We start from the raw sequence: 24,439 nt of genomic DNA on the forward strand, positions 1-24,439 counted from the left end.
CTGAGGATGAGTCCTCCTGCAGAGGAGCGGAACACCAGACGCTCTGCAAAGCCCGCGGTGTCCGAGCCAGGCGGGGAGAGGGTGAGGGAGGACGGGTCGGAGTTGGGTGGGATGTGCCACCCCTGCCAGCATGAAAGGGACCAGCCCAGCGAAGGCCTCACCTTATCCTGGTCCCAGTCCCACTTGGCCACAGCCAAGCCGACTGGCCTCTTCTCCCCACACGGGGATGTCTAGGTCTCAGAGGTCTCCCCAGCTCCAGGGATGAGGAAGGAGCTGGGTATTCTGGCTACCCTAGGTCACCTGCTGGGAGGCCCTTTCCTTCGTGAGAACCAAGCTGACCTATTCCGCCGGGATATGGAGGCCCATGTGCTTCCCTGACAGCCAACCATTCCGTGGAGGAGGGAGAGAGGCCCTAGCGTCCGCAGCCGGCTCCGAAGAGGAGGTAGAGCCATGCTCGCATAGCCACGCGTTGTGCTCTGTCGCCCCCTGGTGTCCTATTTAGAAATGAGCCGCAATGTGGGGCTCTGACTTACCTTTCTTTTGGAGTGACTCCGGCCTTCAGAAACACCGCCACCCATAAGGCTGTGCACTTCAGCCCTGTCCTCCACGTCTGAGGGTGGCGGGGACCAGTCCTGGGGATGGGGGTGCACAAGGGACTCCAATTCATGGGCAGCTGGGGGGCTAGGGGGGCCAAGCCGAGCTCTGGAGTACAGCGCGGGATTCCCGGGGGTGGCGGTGGAGGACAGGCCTGGGAGGGATTCCCTGGAAGGGAAGACGGAAAACAAGGCATAGCGGTCAGAGTAAGGGGTCGGGCGGGGCTGAGATCTGGTCCAGCCTATGTCTCTGGGGAGGCTCCTGCCCATCTCTGGGATTTGCTTTCCTGGTCTGTGCAATGAGTAAGAAAAACTGCTATTGTTCAAAACAGTCTGATGCTGTAAACAGGGCTCTTCTTCCCTTGGCTGCAGGCATCTGGAGATTTGGGGCCCCTCTTTCCAAGACGCTGGCAGCTACAGAGGAAGTGGGAGTGAGGCAGTTCTGTTGGGCTTGCTGAGGAGGGTAGGCTGGGGCTCCCCTAAGTCCACTCCCCATTCTCAGGAGGACATCATCCCTGATTCCTTCATCCCAGAGTCCTGACTTTAACGGGGCTCCTGGGAGTGCCAAGGGCAAGTCATGGCCACTTTCCCTGATGGCCCATTCTGCAGCCCTTCCTGGAAGTCTCCCTTCCTGGAAGTCTCCCTTCCCTGAAGTCAGACTGGCTCCCCTGCTCACCTGTGGGCGCTGCGGCGCAGGCCAGCACACATGCAGGCCAGGAGGCAGAGGAGGCCCAGGCAGACACCCACGATGATGCCCGTGACTGAGTGCATGTCCAGCGAGTCTGGTGGGGGAGAGAGAGGCACAGAGCAGGTCAGGACAGAAGAAGGGCACAGGGTATAGATCAGGACTATCCATGGCTTTCTCAGGAGACACCAGCCGGACCCTCACCCTTCAGATGCTCACAATCTTCTGATACAAGGACAGGAGGGCCCTGAGCCTCACAGAAACTACTACTACCTCTCCCTCTGACTGTCCTCCCTAAAACACACCCAGAAGTTATGGTCTCTCTGCCTCAAACTGGCCTTTGGTGAAGCACGCGTTGCCTGCTCCCAGGGCTGTTGCATGGGTGTGCAACATGTGCAGGTGCGCAGACCCCATGCTTGGATGGACCCCACGCTTGAGTTAATGCTCTGCTGTCACCACCTTAAAATTCTAATTTTTTTTCTTTTGAGACAGGGTCTTGCTCTGTCACCCAGGCCAGAGTGCAGTGGCATGAACACGGCTCGCTGTAGCATCAACCTCCTGGGCTCAAGTGATCCTCCCACCTCAGCCTCCCAAGCAGCTGTGACCACAGGCATGAGCTACCACTCCCAGATAATTTTTAAATTTTTTGTGGAGACAGGGTCTCACTATGTTGTCCAGGCTGGTCTCCAACTCCTGGCCTCAAGTGATCCTCTCATCTCAGCCTTCCAAAGTGCATAAGCACTTCGGATTACAAGCACAAGCCACCATGCCCGACCTCTAGCTTTTTTTGTTTTTGTTTTTGTTTTTGAGACGGAGTCTCGCTCTGTTGCCCAGGCTGGAGTGCAGTGGCATGATCTCGGCTCACTGCAAGCTCCTCCTCCCGGGTTCACGCCATTCTCCTGCCTCAGCCTCCTGAGTAGCTGGGACTACAGGCATCCACCACCACGCCCAGCTAACTTTTTTTTGTATTTTTAGTAGAGACAGAGTTTCACCGTGTTAGCCAGGATGGTCTCGATCTCCTGACATCATGATCCGCCCGCACCTTGGCCTCCCAAAGTGCTGGGATTACAGGCATAAGCCACCGCGCCCGGCCGTCCGACCTCTAATTTTTAAAATAAGGGATAGCACCTTTTCATTTTGCACTGGGCCCTGGAAATTACGTAGCCAGTCCTGCTGTCCACCTCCACCCCATAAAGCTCATCACCTCACCAAGTTAATCCTCCAATCAAAGCAATTTCCCAAAGAAACTGGTCTCTAAAGCCAGTCCCAGCTGGATGCAGTGGCTCACACCTGTAATCCCAGCACTTTGGGAGGACGAGGTGGGTGGATCACCTGAGGTAAGGAGTTTGAGACCAGCCTGGCCAATGTGGTGAAAACCCGTCTTTACTAAAAAATACAATAATTGGCTGGGCATGGTGGCTCACGCCTGTAATCCCAGCACTTTAGGGGGCCAAGGTAGGCGGATCACGAGGTCAGGAGTTTGAGACCAGCCTGGCCAACATGGTGAAATCCTGTCTCTACTAAAAATACAAAAATTAGCCGGGCATGGTGGTGTGTGCCTGTAATCCCAGCTATTTGGGAGGCTGAGGCAGGAGAATCGCTTGAACCTGGGAGGCGGAGGTTGCAGTGAGCCAAGATCGCGCCATTGCACTCTAGCCTGGGCAACAAGAGTGAAACTCCATCTCAGAAAAAAAAAAAAAAAAAAAGCCAGTCCCCCACGAACCTGGCCTCTGAATCAAGTTATCACTGAACCACACCTATTTCCCCTTCACATTTGCTCTGCCCCCACCAAACCTGGAGGACGGCTGTGCAAAACAATGAAATTGTAGTTGTGTCCACAGGCAGGGGCTTGGAAGTCAATCCAGGGGCTTCTGGGAAACCTGGGCTGCCCTGTGCTCATACCTGACAGCTTCTCCTGGAGCGTGATCACATCCTGCAGGCGGGAGAAAGGCCCAGGTCCCACCTCTGTGCGCGCCCCCATCTTGAAGAAGTACCGAGTGTCGCTCTCCAGGCCATGGACCTCAGCACTGAAGATGTTTCCTGGGGGTGAGGGAGGCAGGGAGAGCAGGGATGGTGGATGGGGTGCGTGGATGCAGAGGTGGGCAGGGAGGGGACTGGGAGAGTCTGCTCTCCACTTAGGCAGCAGCTTCTGCCTGCTTCTCCCAGTAGCCCCTGGAACAAACCCCAGCACTGTTCTCACTGCTGGAAGCGGGAGAGGCTAGGAAGCTCTTGCGCAGAGGCCCTGGGGCAGGAGCCCTCACCCTGCGTGGTGAGCAAGGTCCACTGGTGCTCAGGCTGCGTGTGGTTGCTGCTGTACAGGATCAGATACTCCACGATCTCCCCGTTGGGCTCTGTGGGGGGGCACCAGTGCAGCCGAACCGTGGACGGTGTCAGGGGGCTCAGTCGCAGGTCAGATGGGGGTGTGGAGGGCCCTGGGGTGCAGGAGAGGAGATGGGGAGAGATGTCAGAGCTGGGGGACAGAGCATGATGATATGACCTCCCTTCTTCCTCCTTCATGGAACAAGCCACAAAGCAAAGATGAGGTCTGGTTTCTAGCTGGGGAATTCTAGAAAACAGTATGTGTGGTTGGAGGGACTTAACATTCCTCCCCTCCCAGAAACTCTTCTGCCCCCAGCTCTGCCCAAACCTTGGGGTTCTGAGGTATGTTTCTTGCTGCTGGGGCAAGAAGGAGTTGGGCAAAAGATGGGTTGGTGGCAAGGGGCTGGGAGCCACTCACGGTCAGGCAGGGTGGAGCGCTCCACCACAGAGCCGAAAGGCCCATCCATGTCCACGCCGTGAGACTGCACTGCAAACTCGTATTTGGTGAATGGCTTCAAGCCGCCAATGAGGATGTCTTCTCCAGAACTGCTAAGGCAAGAAATGTGACTAGTGCTCTCAGGCACACTCTCCCAGCAGGGCAGACCCCTCCAAATCTACTCCCCTGCAGTCAGCCCCAGCCCCAGGCTCTACCCTGGGAAGGGAAGCTGCTCCCTGGCCTGGAGGCGACTACCACCACCCAGGGACCTACAGAGAAGTCTGGATGTATGCTGCTCCAAGTCCAATCTCGAAACCAGACCCCTTCCTCCAGGAAACCTTCCTGGATTAATCCAAGTTATTCTCCACCTATGGAATCATCTCCGATGCATCTTTTCTTTGGCTTAATTTTGCCTTCATGGCAGTTGTATATATCGGTTGCTTTTTATGCGACTTTCCTCTGCCAAACCTCAGGCTCCTCAGGCTCTGTCTCCCCATCTAACAGGGTAGAGGGAGCAGCTCTGAGGACAGGGGTGGGGTTCTCTTCACCATCAGACTGGGAGCCCTCTGAGGTTGGAGAAACAGGTCTGTCCTGTGTCACATTCTCTGGAGTTTGAGAACAAGGCTCTGTTGTGAGGGGACGGGATTGGATGGCCTCCTTGCTACCATCTGGTCAGCAGGCAAGGACGTGGACCCTGTGCAGCCCCTCTGTGTGGCCTCAGCGTAACAGGTGAGCCATGACATGTTCCTGAATCCCAGGGGCCCTTCCCTGATCACCACCTGCTGCCTTCCCACCACCACCCCCCACCTGCTCTTCCTCCCTTCTTTACATTAGTAAAGGCATTAGTCCCCACCTGGTGTAATAGGTGACCAGGGAGGCATTCCTGAGCCCCCAGGGGCTGAAGCGCACAGTGTAGTTGACAATCTTGACTGTGGTGAAATCTGGCTTTTTCCACCGAAGCCAGATGGATGTGGAGCTGTTTGATTCCGCATGGACGTGGGCTGGAGGCAGGGGTGGTCCCCTCTGGATAGGCATGTCTGAAAGGTGAAAACTAGAGTGTGAGGAAGGGAGGGAGGATACTCATCCTTAAATATGTATAGTGGTTTACAGTTCCCAAGGCTGTTTCTTTGACCCGCTCCTTTGATCCTGTGAGTTGAGTGGCATCATTCCTACTTCACAGATAAGGCAATTGAGGCTTCCAAGAATTTGATTTTTGACTGTGGAACACTAGTCTGTAAGAACGTAATAAAGAGAGAGGCAGCAAATCACAGCAATGAATAACCATGGAACCAGACTCTGGAACCAGGCTGCCTTGGTTCAAATTCCAGCTCTGACACTTACTAGCTGTGTGACCTTGGAGAAATTACTTACCTTCTCTGTGTCTCCATTCACTAGTCTAATGATAGTACCTACCTCATGGGGTTGTTATGAGGATTAAATTATTTAATATTTTAAAAATAGATAGGAAATTGAAATACAATAAACACTATATTTATAAGTGTTTATTTTAGAAACATAAAATAAACCCCAAGAGAGCAAGAACCTTATTTGTGTTGTCCACCACTAAATTCCCAAAGCAGCTGGCACTTAGTAGACACTCAGCGAAATATTTGCTGAATGAAGAAATGAACAAACTGGAATTAGAACTCAGCTGGGTATGGTGGCTCACACCTGTAATCCCAGCACGTTGGGAGGCCAAGATGGGTGGATCACCTGAGGTCGGGAGTTCAAGACCAGCCTGGCCAACATGGTGAAACCCCGTCTCTACTAAAAATACAAAAATTAGCCAGGTGTGGTGCACACCTGTAATCCCAGCTGCTCAAGAGGCCGAGGCACAAGAATTGCTTGAACCCAGGAGGCAGAGGTTGCAGTGAGCTGAGATCATACCATTGCACTCCAGCCTGGGCAACAGAGTGAGACTCTGTCTCAAAATAAAAAAAAAGAACCCAAGCTTCATGGCTTCTGGTTGATTACTCCCTCTGCTAAACCATGTGGCTGGGAAGTTAGGGGTGAGGGAGTGTCATGATGGGCAACTGAGGTGTCCAATGCAGGGCCACAAGGCAGTGTAGTGCAGTGGAAAGAGTTTTGCCTGGAAACCAGGAGTCCCGGTTCTAGCCTAGGCTCTGTGTGACCTTGGACAAGTTCCTTTTCCTCTCTGAGCCTCAGTTTCCCGTTAGGTCACACAGGGATACTCACTCTTCTTAGCCTTGAGAGATAGTCTGATAGTGTGATGTAGACAAATGTGTTTTTAAAAAAACTTGTTTTACAGTCAAACTTGGGGTCGGGAGTTACTGATCAACCATAGGGTTTCCCTCTGTTTAAACTTTGGAAATCAGCACTATTCATGGGTAATGAAAATAAGGTGGCAGGCCTAAGACAGTGAACAAACAAGCTTGTCTCCATGACAGAGGCTCTCTGGAGCTAAAAGAGGACCCCTGATCCTAGGAGAATGGGTTTGGGCATGAGCTGAGGCTACTAAAGTACCTGCTCACCAGGCTGGCCCAAAGGAAAAGAAGAGGAAGCGGCTAGCAGAGCCCTCACCTGAGCCCTCCCCGCCTTCTTCCCCCACCGCCCTCACCTGGTGCGGGCGCCTTCTCCGTCTTGCCCTTCCACACTGCTGCATAGCCATCCTCATGTTTGTTGAAAGCCACGAGCTTCACCTCGTACAGCCGGCCAGGGACTGGGGAAGGTTACAGGGCTTAATGGCTAGGGGGACATCTGGGGTCACTCTCCCGTCCACAGAGAGCATCCCATCTCTAACTTCTTCACACAACTTGCCCAGTCCCCACTGAAGCTACATCCCTCCCTCCCCCTCCCCCCAGCCCTCCTCACCTAGCTGGGTCAGCTCATACTGCTTGACTTTCTTCTTGAGCCGGACAGGCCCCACATCCCAAGCCTGGTCTCCACGGCCCCCTGGCGGGCGATCGCCATTGGCCTCCTCCTCAGCCCCCACCTCCCGCCAATATAGTTTGTAGCCAGAAATCTGGGTGGGGTGAGGGGGTGGCTGCCATGACACGACCAGGGACTCCATCTTTGCCTGCACCTTCAACTCTGCAGGGGCAAAAGGGACTGGGGGGCAGAGGAGCAGGATGGGAAAATTAAGGAACAGAATGCAGAATGAGGAGAAGGAGGCCAGGGATAGGAGACAGGGAAGAGGCATGAAGAAGAGACAGGAAGATGGCATTCAGTGAGATCCTTTTGCCAGCATTCTCCCAACACATCACCACTCAGCCACCACTCTAAGTGCCAGTCCTGGGCTCGGTCTAGAGGTGAACTCACTGTTCTACAAGCACAGAGTGCAGGGAATGCAGGGGTGTCCGCTGGGCATTTGCAAAGGGGTCAGCAAGGAGCACCTCTGGAGTAGGCTAATAGCACCTGGCACAGAATCGGCCTCTGTGAACTCTTCTGAAGGATCAAACATTGGGGGCAGTGGGGGTGGTGGTTGCTGAGGCCAGGAAGGAGGGATGCCACCATTACAGTAGGGAGACCCACTTGAGAGTGAGGAGCTTACAATGTGTCAAACACTGTCCTATGCACTTTGTGTAGGTATTATAACTTTATCCTTGCAACCCTCTAAAATAGTGAAAATACTACAACCTTCGCTTTACAGATAAGAAAACTGAAGCTCAGACAGTTAAGTAATTTACCCAGTGTCGCATAGAGAGCATGTAGCCCGGTTTGGTCAGCATTTAATCACTCTTCTATTGGGCCTCTCAACAAAAACAATCATCATCACCATCATCCTCGAAGCAGCTACAATTCAATGAGTTTTTATGTACTAAGCACTTTAGTTACAATACATTATTCAACCTCATGCCATTCCTGGGCAGTAAATGAAGCCTCAGAATGGTTTGTCCAAGGTCACACAGCAAATCGAAGGGACACCAGATCCCAGCCCTTCACCTCTGCACCTGAGCCTCACTCACCCATCAAGCGGAGGGAGCCATGGAAGGTCTCTAATGGAGGGCGGGGCCGGGGGGTGGGGCGCTGGGTCCCAAGGACACACGCACACCCACACAGTCACACACACACTGTCCTGTCTCTCCTCTAACCCCGTACCATGGCTCTGGTTGTGCATACTGGGCGTCCTGTGATGCATCCACTGGGAGGGGGCCCCGAAGCCGGCTGCTGTACCAGCCGAAATCCGTACTCGATACACCTTGTTTGGCTGAAGCGAGTTCAGCATAAGCTGTGTCTCATTTCCTCGCACCTCAGTAGAGAAAATCTGATCTGCAGGGACAGAAAAGGTGGGCTGCTGGGTAGCCACCTGAGGAACAGGATCCTAAACCCCCCTACACGGCTCTTCCGCCTCACATCCTGGTTCCTCCGTGCCCATGGGAGCCTGAGGCGTTCTCAGCACTGACCCCTCAGTGCCTGGGCAGATTCTATGGCTCCAGGGTTGACGCTTGAGCCTCCAACTCTGGCTGATGCAGGCCATCAGCCTGGGCTCAGCTGCAGGGAGAATGATGGCAGGCTTTCCCCACTTCCCCAGGAGCTGTCAATGACCATCCCCTGCCAACACACACACACACACACGGGATGCAGACACAAGGGGCTGACCACGAAGGCCAGCAAGAACGCCTGGCTTCCAGAGCCCTGAGGGCCACCATGGCCACTTCCTCACCCTTCCCTCCTTCCTCACCTTTCCCTCCTTCCTCACCCTTCCCCTGGTCCCTCAGCTACCTTCCTCCTCCTAACTTTTTATCCTTTTATTTTTTTCTGAGACAGAGTTTTGCTCTGTTACCCAGATGGGAGTACAATGGCACGATCACAGTTCCCTGCAGCCTTGAATTCCTGGGGTCAAGTGATCCTCCCACCTCAGCCCCCCATTTCCCAGATAAGGAAACTGAGGCAGGGACTCAGTAGAAGTACACACTGCAGCTGTAGAGGGGTTGGGTGAGAGCCCAGGCCTCCCTCTGCCTTAAGCTAGGCCCCTCTGTCTTCCCTTTTCATTCCTGCCCAGACCCCTGTTTTTCAGATTCACCCTTCCCCAACCCCTACTCTGCTTCCTTTCCTCCGACTCCCGTACCCTGCTCAGGTCTCCAGCAGCCCTGACAGCTCTTCACGTTGATCATTCCCATACATGCCTGCAGCCCACCCACCCCCACTCACCTTCCTTTCCCAAACCGTATTCTATCTTGTACTTCACCACCTGCCCATTGCTCAGGCTGGGGGGCAGGGGCAGCCACGCCACCCTGATGTCCGAAGGGTTGGGGCTGGACAGGGAGAGCTGGGGTGCTGCACTGGGGACTGAGACAGAAGAACATCAGCGTGAGCTCTGCTCCACCGACGTGGAAGGTGAGGCTCGGGAGCGGTCAGAGACTTGCCTGGGTCACACAGCAAGTCAGAAGTAGGCCAGGACCAGGATCTGAGGGAGGAAAGGGAGCTTCTCAGGGGAGCCCCAAGCTGAAGGATGAGGGGACATCTTTCCCACCCTGAAGCTGGAAAAAGTCTTGGAGCACAATCTTCCACGTCTAATGGGTTAATGTCACTGGCCCCTACCCCAGCTGGATGGCACATAGGTGTCAGGGAGAACTGCATGACACAGGGAATCATCACAAGACCTGGGCTTGAGTCCCAGCTGAACTACTGACCTGGGCAAATCATTCTCATTTTCTGGGCCTCAGTTTCCCCAACTGTGAACTGAGGAGAAGAACCCTGCCCACTCTCTTACAGGGCACAAAAGATGATATGAGCAGGTAAAAATGCCTTTACATTAGTAAAGAGAGGGTGAGCTCCCCTCCCCAGGGAATTCTCTTTACCCCAAGCTGCCCACTGCGAGTTCAGAGGCCCTACCATCATCCAGTGTGTGCACCAGTGCTGGGGTGGAGGTGCGGCTGGCTCCCAGGTGGGAGTAGGCCACCACGTAGAACTCATAATCTGTGTTGGGTTCCAGGTCCCGAACCTGTAGTTCTGTGGTGTCGTTGTTCACTGCAAACTGGTATTCCACATTGTCCATGCCTGGTGACACGGGGGACAAGGGGACTGTCATAGTGCCACCCCCCCGTGCTGGCTAGCTGGAGTCTGTATAGGAATCCTTCATATTGTCCTGGTGTCTATTTATAGCTAAATCATCCCAGATAATCTGAGCTGGAGTGTATAAACTCCCTCAGCTTCCTGTCTCAGTGTATTAATTCCTCCACTGGTTAGGGAGTGCTTTCTGGAAATGACCCCCCTCTCCAGTTAGTTAACTGGGATGGGAGGTGGCTCCAGGAACGTCCTCTCCCTCCTCTCTCAACAAACATGACTGAGGGAAGCAGTGGCCCTTCCAGCGCCAGTTGCCTAATCCATACCTACCATACTTATGCGGGTCTCTCCTATGGGCTCCTACCCCAGTCCATCCTTGCCGCAGAGGTACCCATCAGGCAACCCTTCGGTCATCCGACCTGAACCCCTTCTGGCTGCGCCCCGCCCGGGCCTGCGCTGGTGCATCCCGCCCCAGGCCGACGTACCCCGTGCCTTCTGGTAGTGGAGAGAGAAGCCGATGATCTGCTCGCTGTGCATCTCGGGCCGCTCCCAGGCCACCAACACAGCGGAGCTGCTCAGTGGCGTAGCAGTGACCCGCGTGGGGGCGCTGGGCAGCCCCTCGCGCACCACCACGGCCAGCGACGCGGCAGCGCACGCCATTCCCGCGCTGTTCTCAGCCACGCACTGGTAGTAGCCGGCGTCCTGCAGGCCGATCTGTGTGATGACCAGGCTGCCACCGCCGCCCTGGACCTTGACGCGCCCGTTGGGCCGCAGCGGCGCCCCGTTGTGCAGCCAGCGCAGCGCTGGCCGCGGCTCCCCCGACGCGCGGCACACGAAGCGCGCTGTGCTCGCCCGCGTCCGCGACAGCGCCTCGGGCGCCTGAGTGATGGCGGGAGCCGCTAGGGGCGCGAGGGGCGACGCTGAGCGCGGGATCCCGCAACTAAGGTCTCTGCCCCTCCCCCCAGTACCCCAAGCCTGCCCCCCACCGCCCTCCCTCGCTCCCCTTCCAATCACTTTAACCTCTCCCTGATTCACCCTTTCCAAACTACTCCGGCTCAGCGCAGACCTACCCTTTCTTCTCCCCATTTACCCCAGCCCCACAACGACCATTCTCTTTCTCTCCCAAAACTGTCCCCAGGCCTCCTCAGCCTCCCCTAAATATTGCTCCTCCCGGATCTAACCCCACCCCTAAATTTACCCATCTCCTTCCTCCCTGCCCTCCGATATGTCCCACACCTACCAGATCTACCCTGCCCCCCAGTTTTCTTAGTACCACTCAGATCACTCCACTATCCCCACAATAACCCCAGTCCCAACTCCCCGCTAATCACCCGCTCCAGGCCCTAATCACCCCTCTCGCTCCATCCCAGACTCAACGCCCCGCACTCCGTCCTCCAGTTACCAAGTCCCCATCCCTCGTCCCACCTCCGCCTTACTAGGGACTCCTCCCTGAGTTCGTCCTCCAGGAGAGCGCCTGAGTCCCCCCAGCACACCCACCCGTCCGCCTCCCCCTGCTCTATTCACCCCAGCCCCAGCTAACCCGCTCCCTCCGCCCTTCGGCCCGCCTCACCCAGCACACGGAGCTCAGCGGCTGCAGTGGCGAAGTCGCGCGTGCGGGGCTTGTTGGCGCGGCAGACATAGACGCCGGAGTGCCGGGGCTGCGCGCTGGCAATTAGTAGGTTGGTGCGGCCCAGGACGATGACATCTGTGGAGATGGGCTTCCCGTCTGGGGAAGGAGAGGGAGACGCGCTGGAGGGGACGCTAGGGACTGCCCTTCCCTTCAGTCTCCGAACCTCAGGAACACTCTGCACCCGGATAAAGCAAACACAACCGTCCCTGGTCCGAATCTCATTTCCTCCTCTTGCCGGGACTCTCTGAGCCCGGCTGTCTCCATCTGTAAGGGGGAATTAGCCCTTAACTGGCAGGGTTTCCATGAGGATTGAAAGAATGTCAGAACCCCTGGCACAGTGCAGGCATATATTAATAATAGGTGCTCAGCACACTCGTCAGTTTTCATTACTGAATTCATTTCTCTCAAGAAGGACATGCTCCTTCCCTGGGGTCCCAGCCCAGTACTATGATGAAGCTAGGGCTGGTAAGGTCGGACCAAGCCAACGATTCGAATGCGCACAAAGTTTTATCTCAATGTGAAATGAAAACCATTTAAAAAGCCCTTGCCTTGTAGACATGAACAGAAAATCTAGAGAAGCAATGCAAATAGCCAAGAAACACAAAAATGTTCAACTTCATGTCATCAAAGAAAGGCACTTCAAAACAGATGTTAGGCTGGGCACGGTGGCTCATGCCTGTGCTCTTGGCACTTTGGGAGGCTGAGGTGGAAGGATCACTTGAGACCAGGAGTTCAAGACCAGCCTGGGCAACATAGTGAGACCCCGTCTCTATTAAAAAAAAAAAAGATATTAAAACACAGATGTTAATTTTCACCCATCAACTTGAGAACATTTTTAAAAATAGTAAATTGCAATGCTGGAGAAAGGGCCATAAAGGAGCTTCACCTAGGCCTTGAAGCCAAGGATTCCATTTATGTGTACCTGTCCTAGGAAGATGATCAGAAGTACAGGCAAGTATTTGTGAACAGAGCAGATCACTGCAGTGTTAACTGTAACAGCGGATAACTGGAAAGGACTTAAAAATCCAACAGCAGGAACTGGTGAATTACATTATAGCTATATTTAAAGTATGGAATATTAGTCATTACAATTTTTTGAAAAAGTTTTAAAGATAGAGAAATGCTTATGGTATACTGTTGAATGAAAATAGGACTTGGAACTGTAAATGCGGCAGATGTTCTCAATTTCAGGGAGAAAACTGTACGTAGGCATAGAAAAACCTGAAAGAAGATATACTGGTACATAAACAATTTTTATTTCTGAGTAGTGGAGTGTTTTCTGCATCTATTTTTTTCCTAGTTTTCTACAGTGAACATGTACAACATCTGCAGTCAGAAAACAAAACAGCCGGACACAGTGGCTCACACCTGTAATCCCAGCACTTTGGGAGGCCAAGGCGGGTGGATCACTTGAGGTCAGGAGTTCGAAACCAGACTGGCTAACATGGCAAAACCCCATCTCTACTAAAAACACAAAAATTAGCCGAGTGTGGTGGTGCATGCCTGTAATCCCAGCTACTCAGGAAGCTGAGACAGGAGAATCACTTGAACCCAGGAGGCGAAGGTTGCAGTAAGCCAAGATCACACCACTGCACTCCAGCCTGGGAAACAGAGCAAAACTCCGTCTCAAAAAAAAAAAAAAAAAAAAAAGAAAAGAAAAGAAAAGAGAGAGAAAGAAAACAAAACAGGCCGGGAGCGGTGGCTCCTGTCTGTAATCCCAGCACTTTGGGAGGCCAAGGCGGGCGGATCACGAGGTTGGATCACGAGATCAGGAGATGGAGACCATCCTGGCTAACACGGTGAAACCCAGTCTCTACTAAAAATACAAACCATTAGCCAGGCGTGGTGGCGGGTGCCTGTAGTCCCAGCTACTCGGGAAGCTGAGGCAGGAGAATCGCTTGAACCGGGAGGCGGAAGTTGCAGTGAGCAGAGATCGCGCCACTGCACTCCAGCCCGGGCGACAGAGCGAGACTCTGTCTCAAAAAAACAAAACAAAACAAAATCAAAAACAAACAACCCATGCCCCTTCCCTGACTTAGTGGAGTAAGTTCCTGGAAAGAAAGCAGTGCTTGGGGTCAGGAATGAAGCTCCTTTCCAGCCCTTCTCTTCCTAGGTGTCAGGATCCTCCGGGACAGCAATTCTCAAATCCGTACTGTGCACACGAATCACAGATTAGCAGGGGACCTTGTTAAGATGTAGAGGACTGAGGCAGGGCCCCAGATTCTGCATTTCTAACTAGTCCTAGGTAGTAGAGCTGAAGAGCACACTTTCATTTGGAGCACCGGGCGCAGTGACTCATGGCTGTAATCCCAGCACCTTGGGAGGCCAAAATGGGTGGGTTGTTTAAGCCCAGGAGTTTGAGACCTGCCTGCGCAACATCTAGAAACCCTGTCTCTACAAAAAAATACAGGCATAGCGGCACATGCCTGTAGTCCCAGCTACTCAGGAGGCTGAGGTAGGAGATCACCTGAGCCGGCAAAAGGTGGAGGCTGCAGTGAGCTGTGATTGCACCATTGCACTCCAGCCTGGGTGACAGGCAAAAAAAAAAAAAAAAAAAAAAAAAAAAAGATTCCTGGATCACGACTCTCCGGGGTGAAGAAAGGAGTCTGCAGTTTTAATAAGTCCCCTGGGTAACCCTGATGCATAATCAGGAATTAAGAAATATTGACATTAGAACTTCTAGGTGATACCACAAGTTTATCCCAGTAGTACAAGGGTCCTGCTGGCCCCCTAAGTAGGCAAGTGTCACAGGTCCAATGAGGCAGTGCAGGTCAGATAGGTGCGAAAATGCCAGCACTGTTCTATTTTATCAGCTCAGTGGTGGGTACATATTAATAGTTGTTCAATTTATTTTCTTTAAACTATATATATTCATGATATACACTTTTGAGTATGAGATATAAACTTATATTTTTAAAGATGTATAGAGTAATAGAATGAGTTGGGGAAAGGGGTAAAGAGAACTGGATTTAAAACTTACTTCTGCCATCAACTTGGGACAAGTCACTTTTTAACAACAAATGGAAACAAAAATAACCCTTGCTTTCTTTTTATAGGACTGTAGGAACTGGCGTACCAAAAAGAGAACAGACTTGAAAGCTTGGGTCCCGGCTCTTCCACTGCCTCTCTGAGCCTCAGTTTCTTCATCTGCCCACTGGGAATAATAGTTCTGGCCCCTCCTCTCCCCAGAGGGCTCTTGGAGGCTGACAGGAGAACAGGTGTGAAAGAGCTTAGGAGACTGCACAGTGAAATTTGGCCCAGCACTGGCGTTACCCTGATGGCATCTCCAGTCACTCAGTGGCACTTCTCACTTGTAGCCTGATACTGTCAGACCTCTCTTCATAGATGTGTGTTTTCTCTCCCTCACTAGACGATGAGTTCAGAGGGCAGGGTCCCTGCCTCTCTGTGTTTTGTTCACTGTGCCCAGTATGATGCCAGTCACACAAAGGCAGCAATATGCTGGGGTGGACCCAGAGCTTGCCTTATAGTTGCACGGACCAACAGAGGGGTCTGGTTCCACCTAACTCACTGGCTGTGTGGCACCTTCCCAGCTCTCAAGTACTCACTTGTAACACCGTTGTGAGGAACAGAAATATGTAATTATGGTGGAGAACCTAGCTCAGCACCTGGCCTCAGGAGGGCTGCAATAACCGTTCTGTAAGTGGCAGCTTGGAAGTGCTTTTGTAAAGCACATGCTACACAGAGTGACAAGGAAGTCTGTCCAGTTCCCCACGCAGCTCCGACCTTGACCACCACACCCAGCCCTGGGAAAGGAGTTCGTGCCACACCAGAAGGTTGGTGACCACTGGGTCGTCACCCATACATCCCCCTGACTTAGGGGCATGTGAGATGCCACATCCCTCCCTTCCCATGCCCTCCTTCTCCCACCCCCTCCACTCACCTTGTCGGACCCAGGACACAAAAGGGGTGGGGTCAGCTGAGGCCACACATTCCATCACCACACTCTGGCCAGACACCACTGTGGTGTTCTCTGGGGCTGCCACAATGACCACGTCCTGCCCCCTGGTGGACGCCAGGGACCCTGGCGAGAAGACAGACCAGCAGGCAGCCTTACCATTAGGCATTTGCCATGCGATACCTCACCTGAGTCTCACAGTAACCTGGCGAGGTGGTACCGGGGACAGCAGCAATGATTCCATCTGTCAGATGGGGGACGTAGCCATAAAATTCAGCAGGGCTGGGACTGGACCTCTGAGCTGTTTCTTTTAGAGCCAGAAGAATTGCCTAGGCTTCAACTCAGCACCAGAGAAATGATTAGACAGACCCACACCTACCTCCATTCTTCCCTCCCAAATGCAACCCACCATCTAGGCAGAGGACTGTCAGGGTCATGGGCAAAGCACCAGACTTGGAGTCAACAGTTATAGTTTCTAGTTCCAGCACTGCCATTAACGCACTGGGTGACCTTTGGCAAATCCCTTCTCCAAAAGGCCTTGGATTTCCCAGTGGAAAAGGCAGACAGTGGGCTTGAGTTTCTGCCTGTGCGGCAGTTCCCTAAACCCTGATTTCCTGCCAAGTTCTTTGTGTGACCCTGGCCCCCTGGGTGGAGTGGTGAATATCTGGATTGTCCAGCAGGTGGAGGCAGATACCCCTTGAACAGAAGAAAGACGACACCAGACTGGGAGCAGCCTACCAGCTAAGCCCAGAAGGAACAGGATGGGGACGGGGTGGGAGTGCAGAGAGTGGGTGGGAGGTGGGAGGGATGCATGGCAAAGGGAAGCAAGGGAGGTGCCCCTGGGGGAGGCTTGAAGTGAGATCTGTTGAGCACCTGCCAGGTGCCAGGCACTTTCCATTCTTATCTCAAGGACTCTTCGAGCCTCTCTGAGCTGGGCATTTGATAAGGAGCCCAGGGTCATGCAGATGGTGAGCAGAGAAGGCAGGATTCAAACCAGGTCTTTCCAACCCCAAAGACTGTGCCCTTCCTAATCCATCACACTGGGGCAAGAGCTTTTCAAAGAAACGAGTAAAGGATAAGAGCACTAGGCCACAGGTAGCCAGATTTGCAAGGCACAGAAAGCAGAGAGGGACGAACCCCCCAGTGCCTGGACCCCTCAGCGACTATAGAAGGGCAGGAGAGAAAGGGGCAGGGAGCAGGGCTTCCGGGCACTGACACCGCCTCAGATGCCTCGCATCCCCACCTCTGTCCCCAGCCTTCGACACTGCATCCAACCAGAGGGCACACAGGCTCTGCATGAAGAGAGGAGCCCTGCCCTTGGAGTCTGGGGTCTTGTGTTCCAGCCCAGTTCTTTCTTCTCTGGTTTGCTGGGTGGCAGTACCCTCTCTGGGCTTCATCGCCTCACCAGTCAATGGGACCAACATTTATCACCCACTTGAAGGCAAGGCCTGGACCCCTTGAGGTCCCTCCCAGCTCTGAGGTGGCTGGTTCCAGAAACCCCCAGGTTTCCCCACCCAGCCAGCCCCCTTACCTCTGTGGGCCACACTGAGTAGGGCCTCCTGGCTGAAGTGCTGGCGAGCTGAGTTGGTGGCCACGCAGCGGTAGGGGCCTGCATCACTCTCCTGAACATCCAGGATCTGAAGGACGCCGTTGGGAAGCACGATGAGCCTTGGGAAGAGGGGAGCAGGCAACTGTGAGGTGAGCAGGGGGGCCACAGGGAGGGTGGCTCATGGTAAGATAAATGCAAATTAAAACTCTAAGATACCAGGCTGGGCACAGTGGCTCACGCCTATAATCCCAGCACTTTGGGAGGCGAGGCGGGCGAATCACATGAGGTCGGGAGTTCGAGACCAGCCTGACCAACATGGAGAAACCCCGTCTCTACTAAAAATACAAAATTAGCCGGGCGTAGTGGTGCATGCCTGTAATCCCAGCTACTCCGGAGGCTGAGGCAGGAGAATCGCTTGAACCCGGGAGGCGGAGGTTGTGCTGAGCCAAGATTGCACCATTGCACTCCAGCCTGGGCGACAACAGCAAAACTCCATCTCAAACAAACAAACAAAAACTCTAAGACACCATTTTCACCTATTAGATTGGTGAAAATCAGAAGGCTTAATAACACTCCATGTGGATGAGGGAATGGAGGAAGGCACTCCTGCCTCGATGGTGGCCCTGCCCATACACCATCTGTCCAGGGCAAATTGGTGATATCTCAACATCAAAACTTCTAGGGCTCTATCCCACAGATACTCTCAGATGTGTGCACAAGAGCACGTGTTAAACGATATTCACTCCAGCACTGTCTGTGATAGCAAAAGGCTGGAAACAACCCAAGTGTTCATCTGCAGGGTGGGAACTGGCTAAATTTGTTTGGGTACATTCGCACAATGGAATGTTAGGCAGCTGCTAAAAAGGAGGCAGCTCTGTGTGTGCTGATAGAGGGCCATCTCCAAATGTGTTCTGGTACAAAACAATATGTTTGGGGACATGTAGGCTTCTGTGCTTGCGTATACATTCAATGTTCCTGGTAACAGTGGTTGTCTCTGGGGAGGGGACCTGGGATCCAGGGGACTGAGGGTGGGAGGGACTGACTTTTTATTATATATCCTTGTATACAGTTGGAATTTTTTTTACCCCTTGCCCATACTACCTTCTCCCTCCCTTAATAAAATACTCTTTATTCACACTATCTCATGTGACCCTTAAAACAAGCCCAAGACATAGAGGAGGTCACAACCTCCATTTTACTGGTGAAAAATAGGAGGGTATTTTCCCAGGATCTCACAGGTGGAGCAGAGTGAAAACTCGAACCCAAGTCTTCTGGTGCCAAATGTCATATTCGTCCTACCTGCCTGTCTCGGCAGCCATTGGATGGCTGAGAATGCCCTTGGAGAGGACGTGGTCTCCAAGCAGACCCAGCCAACACGTATGTTACTTAGAAGGGGCATGATGGATGAGGGTGTTCCCTGCCCTCTGGGCTAAAGAAATAGAAAGGTCCAGAGACCTTACTTGAGAAACGATGTAATCTGGGATAGGGAGGTCTCCATGGGGGTTGGGATGGTGGAGACCAGAGTGGGCTCCGACCTAAGGAGGGGGTGAATGGGTCCCTCGGAATCCTCCAACTGGGATCCCTACAGGGTCAGCTCCAGGTTGAGAATCCTAGTTTCTCAACAGAGCAAATGGTGCTGGCCTCTGGGATGTAGGCTGGGCCAAGGTCAGAGAGGGAAGGGGGCAGTTGTGCGCTTGGTGGAGATCCCTTAGCTCCTGGGGAAGTGGGGTCTAAAAAAATCTAAACATGGAACAGGAGAAGTAGTTCAAAGGCTGGGGAGGAAGAATGTTCTAAACAGGGGCCCTACAAACCTGCCGTGGCCCAAAGACTTAAAGGACTTAGAGAAAAAAAGCATAAATATGCCCTGCTCTTTCCTGCATCGCACAGGCAAACCCACCTCTGCCCCCAGCCTCTCACCCTCAGCTCCAACAGCTGCCTACATAAGTGCTGGGGCAGAGCGAGAGAAAGGGACAGGGAGACAAGTGTGGCTGGAGCAAAATCCTGGGCCAGGACCCAGTCTGCTGCCAGAGAAGAACTGACAGGAAAGGACGAATTGGGGAAGGACAAGTAGGACCCACCTAGAAAACAGGCCCCACCCCCATCCATCTAACGTGCTCTTCCTCCAAGACCTTTCTTTCTCCTCTTTTCCTCCCTCGAACTAGCGAGCTGACTATGCTGCTGGGAACTGCCTACATTTCCTAACCCCAGTGTTTCTAGGTCTTTCCAGGGAATATTGTGCTCCAAGTACTCAAGAGGTAGTCTCTCCTTTGAAAAAATAACATTCCCTTAATGATGTGATTGAGTGAATGAATGAGTGAATGAATGAATGAATGAATGAACAAATTAATGAATGAATGAATTCCTTTCCCCAGATATGGTGCTATTGCTGCAGCCAATAGAGGCAAGATGGAACCACTTTTAGGGTTCATCTAAAATCTTTTCTGGCCGGGCTTTTTGGGAGGCAGAGGCAGGAGGATTGCTTGAGGCCAGGAGTTGGAGACCAGCCTGGGCAACATGGCAAAACCCAGTCTCTACAAAAAATACAAAAATTAGCCAAGACATGGTGGTGCACATCTGTAGTTCCAGCTATTCAGGAGGCTGAAGTGGGGAGATTGCTTGAGACCGGGAAGTAGAGGCTGCAGTGAGCAGTGATTGTGCCACCGCACTCCAACCTGGGTGGCAGAGTGAGTCCCTGACTCAAAAAAATCTTTTGCTTTGCTAAAATGTGTTTTTAGAAGCTCTGTCCTTGGAAAGGTGTTCAAAATATATTAGTTAGTTGGGGAGGGGGAAAGTAAAAAAACAGTGTTTATGAAGAAATTCTACTTTTAGAAAATAGAGAAAAGTTATATTAGGATATACTTAGAAAAAGTCAAAGATGGCAAAGCTCGTGTGGTTTATGGGGGTTTTCTGTAGGAGTGGGATTACGGGGGATTCTTATTTATTGTGCCTGTTAAGTGGGTTTTTTTTTGCAATTAATATGTATCAGTTAGGAAATATAAAAATTTTTAAATGTAAATTGCTAATAATCTGTGCCCTTGTACACTTTGGTTTGTAACTTGGGCTCTAACACAGAAGCACTGTGACATGGTGGAGAGAACTGGTTTCAATGTATGTGATTTTAGCAAGTGACATTCTGTATCTGGGCCACAGTTTTCTCATTTGAAAAATGGGTTAAATAATTCCTGTCCTGCCTTCTTCACAACCCTGACCCTCTTATTGTGTTTTGAGCTCACATTAGATAATGGACATAAACATATTTATGAATTGCAAGCTCTAAACACATGTTTACAATGGTGTAACCCATATACGTATTTCAAAAGACTGCAAGGAAACGCTCAAATTGGTAAAAGCTGTGTTCAGTCAGTAGGTGACTTTTTTCCCCTTTCTGTAAAGTTGGTATACTCTACCATTTTAAAAGAAATTCAAATTTCAAATAAAATAAAAGCTACTTATAAAATGAAAAACAATCTCAACTCGAAAGGAAGGGATGATTCTTTTTCCAGCCTCAAACCTGAGTCTGCTGCTCCTACCCACAAAAGGCCACTTGGGCCCCGAGGATTAAAGAACACAGAAGAAATGACGCAGCTGCTCTGAATTTCCCAAGGGCCAAGGAGCCCCCACCCTAAGCCCTTGAGATCCACCCAGGGCAAGGGGATACTGGCTGGAAGTCACATGAGATTGACAGAAATGGTAACCACTGGGAGAGGGTAGGGCCGGAGCCCATGTTATTTAAGTCCCTTAGTTCCATGTTTCTTAAAATGTGAGTGAATGGCGATAACAAAATGATTTCAAGTGGATCCAGATACATGGCTTTTTATCCTAGAAGTTACATTATTTATTTTTATGGCTATCTTCTATTTATGGCAAGTGTTGCTGGTTTTATTTTATTGCAGTGAGATAATGTTCCCTTTTAAAATGTGTTCAAGTTACGAAAGAGCGAGTTGATGTAAAGAAAATTATGAAGTGGTTGTGTAAATGGTATAAGTATGGTCACAATTATGAAGGTGGTTTTTGAATACCTGGGATTTGGGAAACATTGCTCTCATTGATTACTAGTTCCCATGAAAGAAAAATTATCCCCTAGATTATCCCCTATTATTAGAAAATAGTATGAGTACCGGGGATTTGCCTTGGGGTCTAGTCTTTACCATCAGTTCCAAACGAAGCACATACACCCTGATGCAGTGTGTTTATTAACTGCACATGTGCACACGTTACACCAAGGCATACGGTCTCCTTCAAACCACTGGGCTGAGTTTATGAATAGCATATTTGTGCATGCACTATATCTGGGCATGTGTAAAAATACATACCTTGGGCATAATCAAGTTGCTGTTTTAGACATTTCTTTATTCCCCCCACACAATGTGCCGGGACATGCGAGCCTAGCTTATTTATAGATGAGGATCACTTTTCAGAGGACTTGGGGGCAAACACTCCCAGAGTCCAAAAACTGGCAGCTCTGGCCTCCTGGGTTAGGTTTGTGGCTTCACGGGATGACGCCTGAGCTAGACGTTGGGGGTGGTGGGGAGGTCTGAAACCCACTGGTGTGCTGAGAAGCTTTGGGGAAGTAACTTCTCTGCTCCCAGCCACAGTTGGACTACAGATTTCTAAATCCACCATTAATTTTTTAAAAAATTAAAGTTGTAATGTGATACAAACTTCTTCAGACCTCACAGGTTCCGCACCCAACCACCAAATGACACCTACCAGAGGCCTGTGTATCCTCCACGCAGGTCACTGGAGTCTGACACTCTGAGTACTAAGCTGTGTGACCTGGGGCAAGTTATTTCTGCCTCTGATCCTCCAATCCCTCATTTAACAATCCAGATAAAAATACCTACCATATTCATATGTACAGACCTGGAAGGATGTTTATCAAGTGGTAAGTGAAAAAAAAATTAAAGTTGCAACATAATCCCATTTTTGTTTTTGAAAAAAAAAAGATGATTCAACAAAAAACCTAGTATGTACAATATAATTTATTATTATTATTATTATTCTGAGACGGAGTCTTCCTCTGTCACCCAGGCTGGAGTGCAATGGTGTGATCTTGGCTTACTGCAACCTCTACCTTCTGGGTTCAAGCGATTCTCCTGCCTCAGCCTCCTGAGTAGCTGGGTTTATAGGCGCCTGCCACCATGTCCAGCTAATTTTTGTAATTTTGGTACAGACGGGGTTTCACCATGTTGGCCAGGCTGGTCTTGAACTCCTGACCTCAGATGATCCACCTACCTCAGCCCCCCAAAGTGCTGGGATTACAGGCGTGAGCCACTGCACCTGGCCTAAGTTTTGTATTTTCACTCCAGCCTGGGTGACAGGTGAAGTGGCTCAATTTTGGCTCACTGCAAGCTCCACCTCCCGGGTTCAAGTGATTCTCCTGCCTCAGCCTCCTGAGTAGCTGGGATTACAGGCATGCGTCACCACGCCTGGATAATTTTTGTATTTTTTTTTTTTTTTTTTTAGTAGAGATAGGGTTTCACCATGTTGGTCAGGCTGGTCTCGAACTCCTGACCTTGTGATCCGCCCGCCTCAGCCTCCCAAAGTGCTGGAATTACAGGCGTGAGCCACCGCACCCGGCCTGAGTTTTGTATTTTTTGAGAGATGACATTTCACCATATTGCCCAGGTTGGTCTCTAACTCCTGAGCTCAAGCGATCCGCCCGCCTTGGCTCCCAAAGTGTTGGGAGTACAGGCGTGAGTCACCGCGCCCAGCCATATTGATATGAATTTTAAAAATGCATCTGCTAGGAATATAAATTAAAAGTAAATAGAGGAAAATGTGAAAATAAGAAATACCTACATTAAAGGATGATTGGAAGGGTTAAGTGAGAAAACATGTAAAAGGCTCAGCACGTGCCTGGCCCAAGGTACACTCCCATTAAGTGGTTCATGTTGTGACTTTCAACATGGGGAGATTGTGCTGCCTTCTGCTACCCTCTCTGGGGGGCATCAGGAGTAGGCTCTCGCGTGGTTCTCTCCTGCCCAGCTCATCTGTTCTGGGTTCATGGAACTCCCAGGAGGCACCCATCATCACACAGTGGTGACAGGCTCCACATTTAGAAAGGCACAGAACTTCAAATGTCAGTGTTAGAAAGGCTGGGTCAGCATTTCCCAGGGTTCACCCTCTAGAATGCTCATTCATGGGATGTTAAGGGACTCCTGGGCAAACGAGCCTAGGAAGTGCTTCGTTAAACAAGGTCAACAGGATTCTCGATACAGCACTTCTCAGGGCCTTGCCAACTCCAGGAGGGAGATTTACAGGCAGTTTCCTGTTCTTATTTGATCATAGAATACTTCATTCAAGAAGCATTTAAAGGGACTAACATTCTATAAAGGCCACGCTTTGGGAAACCACAATCTAAATCAATTTTCATTTGTTTCCCCCTTTCATTTTATAGGTGGGAAGGAGAATAGACTGGGTGAGAAGTGACTCTCTGAGGACCAGTGGGGCTAACCCATCACCAAAGTCAACAGGATGTCTATCTCTTTTTTTTTTTTTTTTGGGACAGGGTCTCGGTGTGTCACCCAGGCTGGCTGGAATGCAGTGGCATTATTACAGCTCACTGTAGCCTCAACCTCCAAGTGATCTCGCTCAGCTTCCCAAGTAGTGGGGACCACAGGCACCGCACTGCCACACTGGGCTAATTTTTGTATTGTTTTATAGAAACTGGGTTTTGATATTTTGCATAGGCTGGTCTTGAACTCCTGGGCTCAAGTGATCCTCCTGCTTTGTCCTCCCAAAAGGTTGGGATTACAGGCATGAGTCACCACACCCAGCCAGGATCTCTTATGTATGGACCTCTCACCCTCTTCCTCCCTCACAACTGTCCTGTGGCTTTTCTACCCCAAAGTTTCTCCTACAACCCCCATCCTTACCTACACATGGGCAAAAGTCAGAGGAGCTGGGACAATGCAACACAGGCAACAGAAGGTTGGATCCAGGGGAGAAAGGGCAGTGTTTCAGAGCCCAAGGAGCCCCACCTCCACCAGGACGGGAGAAGGATCTAGCTGGTAACTACAGCTACCGAGATACAGGGGGAGGACTGCAGGGTGGCTGGGAAAGGCCTTGGAGCCACATTTCCAAAGATACGTAAGAATCCAGGGGGTGATGACTGAGTCATGAGACCAACTCAGAGACCACAGATGCAAATGAGCCATGTGGTTTCTGGTACGCTGCATACACATCTGGACCTACCCAGGAAGCCACAAGAGGGACCAAGTCCAAGGTCTAGCCTCTGCTTCCCTTCCGCCTTGGAAACTCTTCCCTGGGATTGCTCTACCCATCCATTGCCTTTACAGGGAAAGAGGAGAGTGAAAGAGGAAAGACCTCTACAATTCACTT

At 51.4% G+C, this 24,439-nt stretch overlaps 1 protein-coding gene across 4 annotated transcripts in view; it reads right to left on the reverse strand.

The window, feature by feature from the left end:
• Window positions 1–24,439, reverse strand: part of IGDCC4 (immunoglobulin superfamily DCC subclass member 4) — a 41,500-nt gene that overhangs the window by 3,813 nt on the left and 13,248 nt on the right. For 2 of the 4 annotated variants that reach the window (XM_034938957.4, XM_063597122.1), the window contains exons 4-18: window positions 17,078–17,214; window positions 15,532–15,672; window positions 11,571–11,726; window positions 10,486–10,899; window positions 9,830–9,994; window positions 9,146–9,283; window positions 8,093–8,263; window positions 6,866–7,102; window positions 6,612–6,713; window positions 4,887–5,070; window positions 4,016–4,143; window positions 3,540–3,710; window positions 3,181–3,318; window positions 1,270–1,375; window positions 534–762 (exon numbers count right to left, since the gene is read on the reverse strand). In XM_034938957.4, coding sequence (XP_034794848.2) covers window positions 534–762; window positions 1,270–1,375; window positions 3,181–3,318; window positions 3,540–3,710; window positions 4,016–4,143; window positions 4,887–5,070; window positions 6,612–6,713; window positions 6,866–7,102; window positions 8,093–8,263; window positions 9,146–9,283; window positions 9,830–9,994; window positions 10,486–10,899; window positions 11,571–11,726; window positions 15,532–15,672; window positions 17,078–17,214 — 2,617 coding nt within the window. Of the gene's footprint in view, window positions 1–533; window positions 763–1,269; window positions 1,376–3,180; window positions 3,319–3,539; window positions 3,711–4,015; window positions 4,147–4,886; window positions 5,071–6,611; window positions 6,714–6,865; window positions 7,103–8,092; window positions 8,264–9,145; window positions 9,284–9,829; window positions 9,995–10,485; window positions 10,900–11,570; window positions 11,727–15,531; window positions 15,673–17,077; window positions 17,215–24,439 lie in introns of all 4 variants that reach the window. The other 2 variants (XM_034938956.2, XM_063597121.1) reach the window with 1 other exon arrangement.

This window comes from Pan paniscus, chromosome 16 (assembly GCF_029289425.2).
Source record: "Pan paniscus chromosome 16, NHGRI_mPanPan1-v2.0_pri, whole genome shotgun sequence".
NCBI lineage: Eukaryota > Metazoa > Chordata > Mammalia > Primates > Hominidae > Pan > Pan paniscus.